Source organism: Gekko japonicus, unplaced genomic scaffold, assembly GCF_001447785.1.
Source record: "Gekko japonicus isolate JY-2015 unplaced genomic scaffold, Gekko_japonicus_V1.1 scaffold317, whole genome shotgun sequence".
NCBI classification, from domain to species: domain Eukaryota; kingdom Metazoa; phylum Chordata; class Lepidosauria; order Squamata; family Gekkonidae; genus Gekko; species Gekko japonicus.
The window spans coordinates 993,083-1,005,398 of record NW_015162487.1 but is presented as its reverse complement, the minus strand read 5'-3'; the positions used below and the strand labels follow the sequence as shown (position 1 = coordinate 1,005,398).

Here is a 12,316-nt window from a genome sequence, read left to right as displayed (position 1 = left end):
ACCAACTCAGCCTAGCGGGAACACTGATCACAACCGTTAGGTAATTTCTAGGATTCTTCTATAACCTAGCCTACAAACTGAACGTGACTCTTTCTGCCTTGTTCCATACTCTGCAGTGTGACCCGAATACTGTTTAGCCACAGGAACCCAGAGAGGCTCACGGCTCTGTACAGACATGCAGAACTTTAGTGCCACGCCTGCCGAACACCACGCCCGCCGTTTGGGCTACTGAGGCACAAGGGCCTCCTTCCCCCTTGGTCCTAAACTGTCTGGGCAGAGATCCGATTGGCTAGACCTTGTGACGGTCACAAAGCTGAGCCCCACAGCCAGTGCAGCCGTTCAGAAGGCTGGCTTTAGCAGAAGACTGGCTTTAAAATAGTCTCCTCTGGGAAATCTGTTGAAAGTAACTCAGCTTAGCGGGAACACTGATCACAACCGTTAGGTAATTTCTAGGATTCTTCTATAACCTAGCCTACAAACTGAACGTGACTCTTTCTGCCTTGTTCCATACTCTGCAGTGTGACCCGAATACTGTTTAGCCACAGGAACCCAGAGAGGCTCACGGCTCTGTACAGACATGCAGAACTTTAGTGCCACGCCTGCCGAACACCACGCCCGCCGTTTGGGCTACTGAGGCACAAGGGCCGGCCAAATCAGATGCGGCACTCCTTCCCCCTTGGTCCTAAACTGTCTGTGCAGGGATCCGATTGGCTAGACCTTGTGACGGTCACAAAGCTGAGCCCCACAGCCAGTGCAGCCGTTCAGAAGACTGGCTTTAGCAGAAGACTGGCTTTAAAAGAATCTTAAAGGCCACTGAGGAGGCATTTAATTGGATAAATGAGCCAGCCTCTCAACTTTAAAGAAGACGAAACCGAGTGGTTCCGAGAGTACCTTTGGCATGTGCTCACATAACCGCCCTGAGAGAGATTCAAATGGGTAGCTGAAAATAACTGTGCCTCAGAGAGCTTAATTTGTTTTTATATATATATATATTTCCAACCCACCTTACTTCAAACAGGGTCTTAGTAAGAAACACCACTGGCCAAACATTTTAAATGTTCCCTGGCCTGAAAATTCACAATCTGAATTATTATTTTTTTATTTTATTCATTTCAATCATTTGTCCCCGACATTTCTCCCCAGTAGGGATCCGAAGCGGCTCACGGTCGTTCTCCTCTCCTCCATTTTATCCTCACAACCACCCTGTGAGGTAGGTGAGGTTGAGGTCAAGGTGGAGTTCGAACGTGGGGGTCCCCCAGACACTAGTTCAGCGCCCTTAGCCACTACAGGGCATTAGGCAAAAGCAGAGATTTTTTTTTTTAAGTATTTTATTTAGACAGGGTCTCCAAGACAGCAAACATCAAGCATTCAAATACTTATGCGCATGAGCAACCATTCCATCCCCCAACCCCCAGTCAAGGATGCTTCCTTCTACTATTTCCTGATCCGGCCACCAGCCCCCCACCCTCACCCCCAATTTGAACCACCCCTTCCGATCTGAGGGATTCTAAGTCTCCCAAAATCCTACCTCCTTCGCCTTGACTCCATCTGCACAGCTCCACCTCCAGAGATGGGATAGAACAAAATTTCCCTAGTAGCTCATCTGCCCAACAGTTTTCTAACCCCCACCACCAAAAAGCTGGAGAAAGACCAGAGAGAGAGAGACTCCTAAAAAGTCCAGGCAATCCTCCCCTTCCCACAGAAGCAAGCGGTCTTTTCGCCGATAGAGGAAGTTACCAAACTGTTCGAAGACTTCTGGGCTGAATCTGGAGCCGAGGCTCAATTCCAAGCCCCCCCCCTCTGCCTCCGGAATGCCACCCCCGTACCATCTCACCTCCAGCTTCATCAGACCCAGAAACCAACTTCCTGGTCGTCTCCGACAGAAAGGCCGAGAGAGCCTGAGAGGAGCCGGCAGGATCAGCGACAACACCGTGCCCTTCCCCCTTCAGTCTCATCACGCTCCCACGGGAGACCGGCGCGAGAGAAACAAGCCTCTCCCCTTTATCTAGCGTCCGACCACTGGATCGGGACCTCCCAGTCGTTACTCAAGAGCAGTGTTCCCTCTGAGCTGTGTTAGTGTGAGCTAGCTCAGAGCTTTTTAGCCTACGGCTCACACATTTTTGTCTTAGCTCAGGGAGGACGGCTCCAGAACAAACTAATTTATGCAGCAGCCAAACTGCTGGCTCACAACTTTAATGCCGGTAGCTCACAAAGTAGAAACCTTGCTCACAAGACTCCACAGCTTAGAGGGAACATTGCTCAAGAGTCCCTCAGCAAGTTAATTCGTGCCCCAGCATCCCCCCTTACCGTGTAGGGGTGTGAAAGCTGGACAGCGAAGAAAGCTGACAGGAAGAAGGTCTATTTGTTTGGAATGTGGTGCTGGAGGAGAGTTTTACAGATACTGGGGACCGCCCCAAAAGGCAAATCAGTGGGTTTCTAGATCAAATCGAGCCTGACCTCTCCCTAGATGCTGTTGGGGCTATCGGACTTTGGTCACATGATGAGAAGACAAGAGTCACTGGAAAAGACAATAATGCTAGGAAAAGCTGAAGGCAGCAGGAAAAGAGGAAGACCTGACATGAGATGGATCGACCCAAACAAGGAAGCCACAAGGGGCCCCCGCCTGCAAGACCTGCGCAAGGCTGTTAACAGTAGGATGTTTCAGAGGTCATTAATTCCTACGGTCGCCATAAGTCGGGACAGTACTTCACACACACACACACACACACACTTTAGCACAAAATGACCTGCCACCTTCATGCTCCAGCATTTTCCACGAAGAGCCCCCAGTATGGGATGAGTCAGTTTAAATAGTGGAACTCCCCACCAGGAATCCCAGCTTCGTAAGGCAACCAAGATGCCTTCCCAACACACCGTCTCTGTGCCCACAGATCTCATAAGAACATAAGAGACGCCAATGTTGGATCAGGCCAAAGACCCATACAGTCCAACACTCTGTGTCACACAGTGGCCAGAAATACCAGCGCCATCAGGAGGTCCACCAGTGGGGCCAGGACATTAGAAGCCCTCCCACTGTTGACCCCCCCCCCAAGCACCAAGAAGACAGAGCATCACTTGCCCCAGAGTCCCTATCTATACCTTGTGGCTAATATCCACTGATGGACCTCTGCTCCCTTCTCCCTTCTCATTCCTGTTTTTGGAGATGTTTCCTGGATCCTGGAGGCTCTCCTCCTCGGCCTATAGGGTAGCTCACCTTCACCAAGCTTGGGGTGGGAATGGGAATCTTTTGTTATCGCTCGAACACCTGGCTCCTCCAGAGCAACAGCTTAGACTCTCAGTCTGTAAATCGTACCTGCTTGCTGTGTGCCCTCCCTTGCTGTATGCGTTGAGCACATCACCCCCTGCCAAGTTCAGCCCCAGCCTCTGAGATCTGTGCTTTGCTTGCATGTGCCGGCAGGAAACTCTGCAACTGCACTGTATTCGGCTCCCCGCAATGGGGGGGGGGGGCCTGGTCCCAACAAGCTTTGGTGTAAGGTTGCCAGGTAATCTCTGGCCACGGGCAGGGGTTGTGATCAGTGTTCCCTCTGAGTTAGTGTGTTAGTGTGAGCTAGCTCAGAGTTTTTTAGCTTCCGGCTCACGCATTTTTGTCTTAGCTCAGGAAGGAGGGCTCCAGAGCAAACTAATTTACGCAGTAGCCAAGTCGCTCGCTCACAATTTTAATGCCAGTAATTCACAAAGTAGGATTTTTGCTCACAAGACTCCATGGCTGAGAGGGAACATTGGTTGGGAGGTAGGATTGCCTGATCCAGGTTGGGAAACTCTTGGGAGATTTGGGAATGGAGACTGGAGCGGACAGGGGCCTCGGTGGGGTACAAGGCCATGGAATCCACCCTCCAAAGCATCCCTTTTCTCCAGGGGAACGGACCACTGTAGTCTGGAGATGACCTGTAATTCCGGGGGATCCCCAGGGCCCCCCCCTGGAGGCTGGCACTTTGGTGTCTCTGCTACCTGTCTCCTGAAATATCTTTTGGATTACTGCCTATCTGAATGTTTACGTATCTACTTAGATGTTTCCCCACCCCATCTCACCCACCACGGACCCAAAGCAGCTTACAAGATTGATCTCCCCTTGCTCTTTTATCCTCATAACCACCCCCCTGAGAAGAGGGTTAGGGTGAAAGACAGCAACGGGGCCCAGAGTGACCCAGTAACTCTATGGCAGAGTGAAGTTGAACCCGGGTCTCCCATATCTTAGTCCAAAACCCCTAAACTACTACGCCACTCTGGCTGTCCCTGGTGGGGAAACACGGACCCTTTTTGAACTTACGTAGATAGGCAACTGCTTTGACCAACCTAGCAGTTCGAAAGCAAGAAATTGCAAGTAGATAAATCGGTACCGCTTCAGTGGGAAGGTAACAGCGTTCCATGTGCCTTGGTGTTTAGTCATGTCGGCCACATGACCACGGAAATGTCTTCGGACAGTGCTGGCTCTTCGGCTTTGAAACGGAGATGAGCACCGCAACCCTAGAGTCGGATTCGACTGGCTTTCGAGCAAGGGCACCTTTACCTTTACCTTTGACCTGGATAGTCCAGGCTAGCCTGATCTCATCAGATCTCAGAAGCTGAGCAGGGTCAGCCCCAATCAGTATTTGGGTAGGAGACCATCAAGCAGTACCAGAGTGATGTGGAGGCTGGCAGTGGCAAACCACCTCTAAACATCTCTTTCCTTGAAAACCCCCACCAGCTTTGTTGTTGTTGTTCAGTCGCACAGTCGAGTCCGACTCTTCGCGACCCCATGGACCAGATCACGCCAGGCCCAGGCTAGCCTGATCTCATCAGATCTCAGAAGCTGAGCAGGGTCGGCCCCAGTCAGTATTTGGATAGGGTTAGGGTTCAAGCGATACCAGAGTGATGTGGAGGTCGGCAGTGGCAAACCACACCTCTGAACATCTCTTTCCTTGAAAACCCCACCAGCTTTGATTCAACGGCAAAAAAGATAGGTAACTATAACCGGTGTTCCCTCTAAGCTGAGTTAGTGTGAGCTAGCTCACAGCTTCTTAGCCTCCGGCGCACAGATTTTTGCCTTCGCTCCAGAGCCATTCAATTTCATGTTCGTTGCATCCATGACACTGTCTAACCATCTCATCCTTTGCCGTCCCCGTCTCCTTTGACCTTCAATCTTCAAACCAGCTTTGATTCAATGGCAAAAAAGATAGGTAACTATAACCTAGCTTTTTTCTCATCTTCCCTCTTTAAGGCATCCAAATACACATTAACCGGATTGTGTGTGTGGTTTGGAGTGTATTTAGAGTATTTCTGTGCCACACTCTAAATATCAAAACATTAAAGACACAAACCATTCTGGGGGGGGGGAAACAAAAATCTATCGTTGATACCATTATATTCCAGCTCTCAGTGCTGTTTCCAAACTTGTGGGAGGAGCCTGTCAAACAGTCCCTCAGTGACTCTTAGATTGGTCTTAGCCCAAACTGGGCCCGCACCTTTAAGCAAAGGGCAATATTCAAGCCAACAACTTGCAGAAGTGACGATCAATGTCCCCTCTAAACTGTAGAGCCTTGTGAGCAAGGCCTCCATAGTGCCAAGCTGGGTCCAAACCAGAAAGTGGTCCCCGGTCACACGGATACAGGTCCGTCTGGTCACACCAGTCATACCCATTGATGTGGCACTCAGATTATGGCATGCGGAACGTTCCTCTTGTTTTCAGTGCCTACCCCTCACGTGACGTCCTGGGCAATCACACGGGAAGTCTCATCAAACCAGAGCCACCAATGACTAGTTTTTGTGCAGTGACTGCATCGTCGTTCAAGAAATAAATTGGAGGGGACAGACTCGACTTTCCCCTTCTGGCCCCATCTCTGCCTCCAATGAGACTGTTTACAAACGAAGGAGTCTTGGGGCCCTTTGTAATTTTGGTCAGCCTGAGTGGCTCGAGTCAGCACGGTATCTCCCGCCACCCCAACCGCATATCGGAAGAATCCACAGCAGGAGCTGAATAGAAGGCTTAAATTATGTCCTTTGGTCTAAGTGTGCTCTGAGTGCACGAACAAACTTGCCGCCAAACAGATCACAACTCTCCTTTCCGGTTATCCCTCTGTGCTTTGAATATATGTATATCGTTTGGTCAGCCTGAGTGGCTCGAGTCAGCATGGTATCTCCCGCCACCCCAACCGCATATCGGAAGAATCCACAGCACGAACAAACTTGCCGCCAAACAGTTCACAACTCTCCTTTCCGGTTATTCCTCTGTGCTTTGAATATATGTATATCGTTACCAGGGTCGTAGTGCACCTCCCGGACGGAAAATATCCCTTTCAACATCGTCAAGAAGTTCTGGTCCCGCTCGTACCGCAGGCGGCAAGACAGCAGGATCACGGTGTGGTCCGCGCTCAGGTGGTCCAGTGTCTGAAGAAGATCCGCAAACGTTTCTTCCAGGTAAACGATGTCTGCGCCCAAGATGAAGTCATATTCTCCCGTAGAGAAGCTCGCCAAGTTTTGCCCCCAAGTCAGTTCTTTTACTTCGGCTCTCGGCTGGAGGTCCGTGGGTAAATTCGCTTGTACGTTTGACTTGAGAAATGCCAAGGCGGCTTCTCTGTCTGTGATTGTCACTTGAGCACCTAATGGACAAAGGAGAAGGAGGAGAAGAAGAGTGAAACATATAATAATAAATCACTAGACTCCAGCACAATTTTCATAACTCAATGATTACTTTCCAATAAAACATTTACAGAAACACCAGGAAGCCTTGGAAGCATTTCCAGCATTTGTAAACTGGCATTCAGAATCGTTATTTTTATCAATTGCCACTGACAGGTGATGTTGTTCTGCCGAACTATTCAAAGCAACGAATATTCAGATATTCAGAAGAAGGTAAAGCCCAATCACACTTCTGTATCTTTCCAACCTTTCATTTTTATGCTAACCCCAAATCTTCCTACTTAAACTCAGAGAAGCATAGCATTAAATAAATTATAGCTGGAAGCCAGTATACAACTGTGACACTGTCCAAAAAGCTTCTGCGGCTGCTGTATTAAAAGTTGCAGCAATCTCTATAAGAGGATTACGAAGTAAGCATTTATTACATCCTCAGCTAAACAGGAGGGGAGGGGCAGTGGCTCACTGGCAGAACCTCTGCTTGGCGTGCAGAAGGTCCCAGGTTCAATCCTCAGTGTCTCCAGTTTAAAGGACCAGGCAGCAGGTGATGCGAAAGACCTCTACCAGAGACTCCGGAGAGCCGCTGCCGGTCTGAGCAGACAATACTGACCTTGATGGACCCAGGGTCTGATTCAGGATAAGGCAGTTTCGTGTAAAAACAGGATGTCGCCATCTTCTGAATATCCTAGCTTTGACAATGTTCGCTAGCTACCTGTCATATCATTATAATTTTATAGTATCCTGCTATAAAAATTATGAACTTGCGCTATCATTTTGATTTCCTGTTCCCTCTAGTACATTTTTGTACCTCTTTCCCCCCCCCCCCCCCCCCCCCCGCAGCTTACACGGTTGTCTCTTTTACCTAGCCACAAAACAGAAGCAAAACTTCTACCAAAACTCTGGATGCAGACGGCCGATGGGCTGGGTCCCACCATACAACAGTGGGAAGTTTCGCTCAGCACACTTACGTTTGCACAAGATCTACTGTAAGATCCGAGTGCTGATTTTTCACTTCCAGTCAGTGCTGCTCCGTGCAAAGATCTAAAGGCTATTTGATCTAGTCCTTAACAATCCAGTTTGGCGGTGCCGTGTGATGTGAATGAAGATGGTTATTGTCAGGGGCAGGGTGTTGCTAAAATCAACCTCGCACCCTGCCCTGGCCAAGCGGAAACACGAGTGGGAACTTCAGGTTGTTCGGAATGCGGCTGCCAGGTTGATTCACTATGGCTTGCACATACCCAGCCCCTTTTGGGGCAACTGCACTGGCTTCCAATTGGTTTCTGGGTCAAATTCACCTTTAAAGCCCTAAACCGTCTGGGACTGTCATGCCTAAAGGACCACCGCTCCCATTATGAGCCCCCGGCGTTGTCTTTGTTCTGCTGCCCGTGGGCTTTTGGTAGTGCCTGGCCCACGATTCACCCGTTTGACTGCAACAAGGGCCAGAGCCTTTTCCATCATGGCCCCAACCTGGTAGAATGCTTTGTCTGAGGAGACTCGGGCCTTGCAGGACATGTCTACGTTCCTCAGGGCACGTAAGTCAGTTATTCCTCCAGGCATTCAGCTAATGTAATTTTGGTGGACTCTACCATCAACGCTGCCGCTGATTTTTATGCCAAAAGCATTAGTTTGCTATGTTTTTGTTGTTCAGTCGCACAGTCGAGTCCGACTCTTCACGACCCCATGGTCCAGATCACGCCAGGCCTTCCGGTCTTCCGCTGTCCTCTGAAGTTTGCTCAACTTCATGTTTGTTGCATCTATGACACAGTCTAACCATCTCATCCTTTGCCGTCCCCGTCTTCTTTGACCTTCAATCTTTCCCAGCATCAGGGTCTTCTCCAGTGAGTGCTCCCTTCTCATTTGGTGGCCAAAGTATTTGAGCTTCAGTTTCATTATCTGGCCTTCCAGGGAACAGTCAGGGTTGATTTTTTGCTGAGTCTTTAATTCAAAGTTATTGAAATTGTGGCTTCATTTTGTTATGCTATTGCTTTGCTATGTTGTTAGCTGCACCAAGCCCCATTCTGAGGAAGGAGTGGGATAATCAAATCAATCATTAAAATAAAGTAAGATGTGGTCAAACTGTCTTAGCACAAAGGCCCCTTTGCAGTAACCCGCATGTTTCTGTGGAACCCAAACTGCACCCACTGTCAGGTACTTTTGAGACTTGTCATGGAAGACTACTGATAAATGCCAAACAGAACTGAAGGTTGCAAAATCAGCACGTGGTTCTTGGAAAACAGTGAGGAAAGAAAGTGAATGTTGTGAAGAACCCGAGTCTTGGAAAGGGCTGGGAACTAAGGTCACCCCCAAACATCCAACCTCGGTCAAATGGGCACTTATCATACCAAATTTTGTGGCTTTGTGAGATTAGAGAGGGTGGGCACGCCAATCTCCCTTGTGGGAGGGTGTTAGCTGACGGTCGGACGTCCTGGTCGAGGCTTGGAAGGCGAAATAGCTTCTCGGCTACGAAAGAATCCCTGCAATGGATGTTCCGGCCAGGTGGTGGCAGTGTGGCGATTGACATACGGTCCTGAAGCCTGGCCAACACGCAGCCATGTGGAAAACAACGGAGCCAAGCCAGAAGACGTCTATACCGGGCAGTGATGGCGCGTGCAATTAAAAAATGAATATATGTTGTCTTCCCTATCCCCTACAAACATTGTTAGTCCCTTGTCTATATTGAGTTCGAGCGGGATACAAGCCGAAAGCATAAATAAATAAATAAATAAATAAATAACTGTACACTGCTTTGAGCCCAGTGGGGAAAGCGATTAATAAATGGAAAGTATTATTATTATTATTATTATTATTATTAGGAGCCAGTTTGACTGAGAGGCAGTGTGAGCGCAAAGTCCCACAGAGAAGCTCCTTAGCCTTGTCGGCTGGATGATGAAATCAGGTTAGCCACATCAGGGCCAGATACTCCATATAGGAAGAACTCACCAAGTAACGCCGCTACGATTCCTAGCAAGCCAGTTCCCGCTCCTAATTCAATTACTGAGCGCCCTCGGAGGTCCACGTCTCCCATCTCCAAGTACGTACAAAGGACTACAGCCTGGGCCAGGAGAAAAGAAGCAGCTAATTAAAAGGAAGCTTAAAGTGTCATGACACCAGCCCACAGCATTTCCCACACAGATCACAAGAGATGCTCACAAAAAGGCTGACAACACTTAAGAGACACCTTCACGGGACATCCGGACGCCGGGAGATCTCAAGTTTGTTCCTGAGTGCCATGGAGATAACTCTTACCTGCTTCCCATACTTAATATCTTCTCCTCCTGAAATTGCAAACTCCGGTATTCCCCCCCACACACACACCTTTTAAATAAGTGATAAATTTGTGAAGTTGCCCTCTAGGCACCCTGATGCACCTCACAAAGTGTTGTTTGGCTTGCAAAAGAGAAGCGGGGAAAGGCAGGAGAGAACACCCGGTTTAGCTTCTGCTAAAATAAATTAGTAGAGGAAATTAGTAGAGGTTCTAGGTGAATGAGTGTGTAATAATTTAAGTTCCAGTGGCAATGCCCTGACCTGGATGGCCCAGGCTAGCCTCATCAGATCTCGGAAGCTAAGCAGGGTCAGCCCTGGCTGGTACCTGGATGTGGCAACTCCCAAGGAACACCAAGGGAGTGATGCAGAGGCAGGCAATGGCAAACCACTTCCAAAACATCTCTTGCCTTGAAAACAAGTCTAGCTCACCACCTAGTGGTGCATGATGCTGAAAGAGCTAGAACTTTCAGCTGCCAGACAATCTTAGGATCTCCTCGCTATATTACACACAATGCCATACGATAATTACTAAATTCTAGTGACAATCTAGGCAAAGCTGGAGAATGACCACGAAGTTGAGGACACCTGAAGCAGCCTTACACTGAGTCAGACCAATGGCCCATCAAGGTCCCATCACCTGATCTTCTTACCTGAAGCAGCAGCAGTAGGAAAGGAAAAGGGAAGGACGGTTGTGCAATAGAAATATTAAGTAAGTGGTCAAGTCAAGTACTATGTAATCTGAAAAGTTTCTATAGAAATTTGGTATCCATTCTTTAGTGGAAGGCAATATGTTTGAATCTGACCTGGATGGCCCAGGCTGGCCTGATCTCGTCAGATCTCGGAAGCTAAGCAGGGTCGGCCCTGGTCAGTGTTTGGATGGGACGTGGAGGTAGGCAGTGGCAAACCACCTCTGAACATCTCTTGCCTTGAAAACCCTACAGGGTTGCCATAAGTCAGCTGTGACTTGACGGCCGTTTCCACCGCCACCAATTCATTTGAAAGGTCTCATCCAATTCCCTTAAACCCCCTCTGGGATGCACACACACACCCCTCTGTACTCCTGAGCCCAACAAGAACCACGCCTGCTGCCCTTTGAAGACAGTCCAACACAAGTTCACTCGATTGCCACCTACCGCGTCCCAGACCACAGCGGCCACCCCAAACTGCTTCCAATTCTGCTTGATCTGGATTGTGTGGTTGGCGAAAGAGAACACCGAGGACGGCTTGTGCAGCTTCTGCATCCCCCCAAGATGGGTCTCGTCGTAAGGAACCAGGGCCATCTTCTGCCACTTGCAAGCCAGGGGAAGCTACAAGGTCCAAAAAGAAGGCCTCATGAAGCACCAAAGACTGGCATCTGACCTGGTTCTGTCCTCTCCCTGGCATTTATTCTGCCTGCTCACTTGCTCCACCCCAAGGCCTCAGAGCCTGCAACTAACAGCACATTGACACTAAGAGACTTTGTCATCAGTGCTTTTAGAGGCTGAATCCAGGCAGATAGGAATTATTGAACAGCTCCAAACTTATTCAGTTCTTTAAAGATGATGTATCTGACAATGCCACTTCAAGGTTAGAAATATTAAATTCTACTGGTTTATTGCTTCTTCAAGGATTTAGCTAAATGTAGGTAAGATCTAGGGTCTACCATAATCCAGTTTCTCTCACAGAGCTCTCTTAATGCCCACACTGCCTGAAAAGTCTATCGTTTGTGTGCCCTCACAACAGCCCTGCGAGGAAGGCTGTCAGTATTCCAGTTTTACAGACATAGCATGCTTCTTGCCCCATGGCCCCCTAATCCAGTTTCAAACCATTGTCTGCTGTACACAATTCAGTTTCTCTGCCACTGCAATATGTAGCGTCAATGCAGACTGAGTCACTGTAAATCGTAAGCAATTTACATTACATAAGAACATAAGAAAAGCCAATGTTGGATCAGGCCAATGGCCCATTCAGTCCAACACGCTGTGTCACACAGTGGCCAGAAATACCAGGTGCCATCAGGAAGTCCAGCAGTGGGGCCAGGACACTAGGAGTCCTCCCACAGTTGCCTCCCCCTCAAGCACCAGGAATACAGAGCATCACTTGCCCCAGACTGAGAGTTCCTATCTATACCTTGTGGCTAATACCCACTGATGGATCTCTGCTCCATATGTTTATCTAATTCCCTCTTGAAGCTGTCCATGCTTGTAGCCGCCACCACCTCCTGTGGCAATGAATTCCATGTGTTAATCACTCTTTGGGTGAAGAAGTACTTCCTTTTATCTGTTCTAACCTGACTGCTCAGCAATTTCATTGAGTGCCCACGAGTTCTTGTATTGTGAGAAAGGGAGAAAAGTATTCCCATGCATAATCTTATAAACCTCGATCATGTCACCCCCTCAGCCGTCGTTACATTATTCTTTGTATATATTATACTATCTCT

General features: G+C 48.7%; 1 protein-coding gene across 1 annotated transcript; it reads right to left on the bottom strand.

Annotated features, from left to right (window-relative positions):
* Positions 1–6,198: 6,198 nt before the first annotated feature.
* Positions 6,199–11,177, bottom strand: METTL21A (methyltransferase like 21A). The gene is made up of 3 exons (XM_015405943.1): positions 11,031–11,177; positions 9,574–9,685; positions 6,199–6,596 (listed from the first exon to the last, which is right to left on the bottom strand). Exons 1-3 carry the CDS (start codon positions 11,175–11,177, stop codon positions 6,199–6,201), a joined length of 657 nt encoding a protein of 218 aa, XP_015261429.1.
* Between the last annotated feature and the right edge of the window lie 1,139 nt (positions 11,178–12,316).

Excerpts from the sequence above, each read along its gene's own strand:
- METTL21A (XM_015405943.1), bottom strand. The coding sequence starts at position 11,177 with ATGGCCCTGGTTCCTTACGACGAGACCCATCTTGGGGGGATGCAGAAG. Across the intron at positions 9,686-11,030 it reads CCGCTGTGGTCTGGGACGCG|GCTGTAGTCCTTTGTACGTA; the intron begins GTAGGTGGCAAT and ends CTCCTGGCCCAG. Across the intron at positions 6,597-9,573 it reads AATCGTAGCGGCGTTACTTG|GTGCTCAAGTGACAATCACA; the intron begins GTGAGTTCTTCC and ends TTTGTCCATTAG.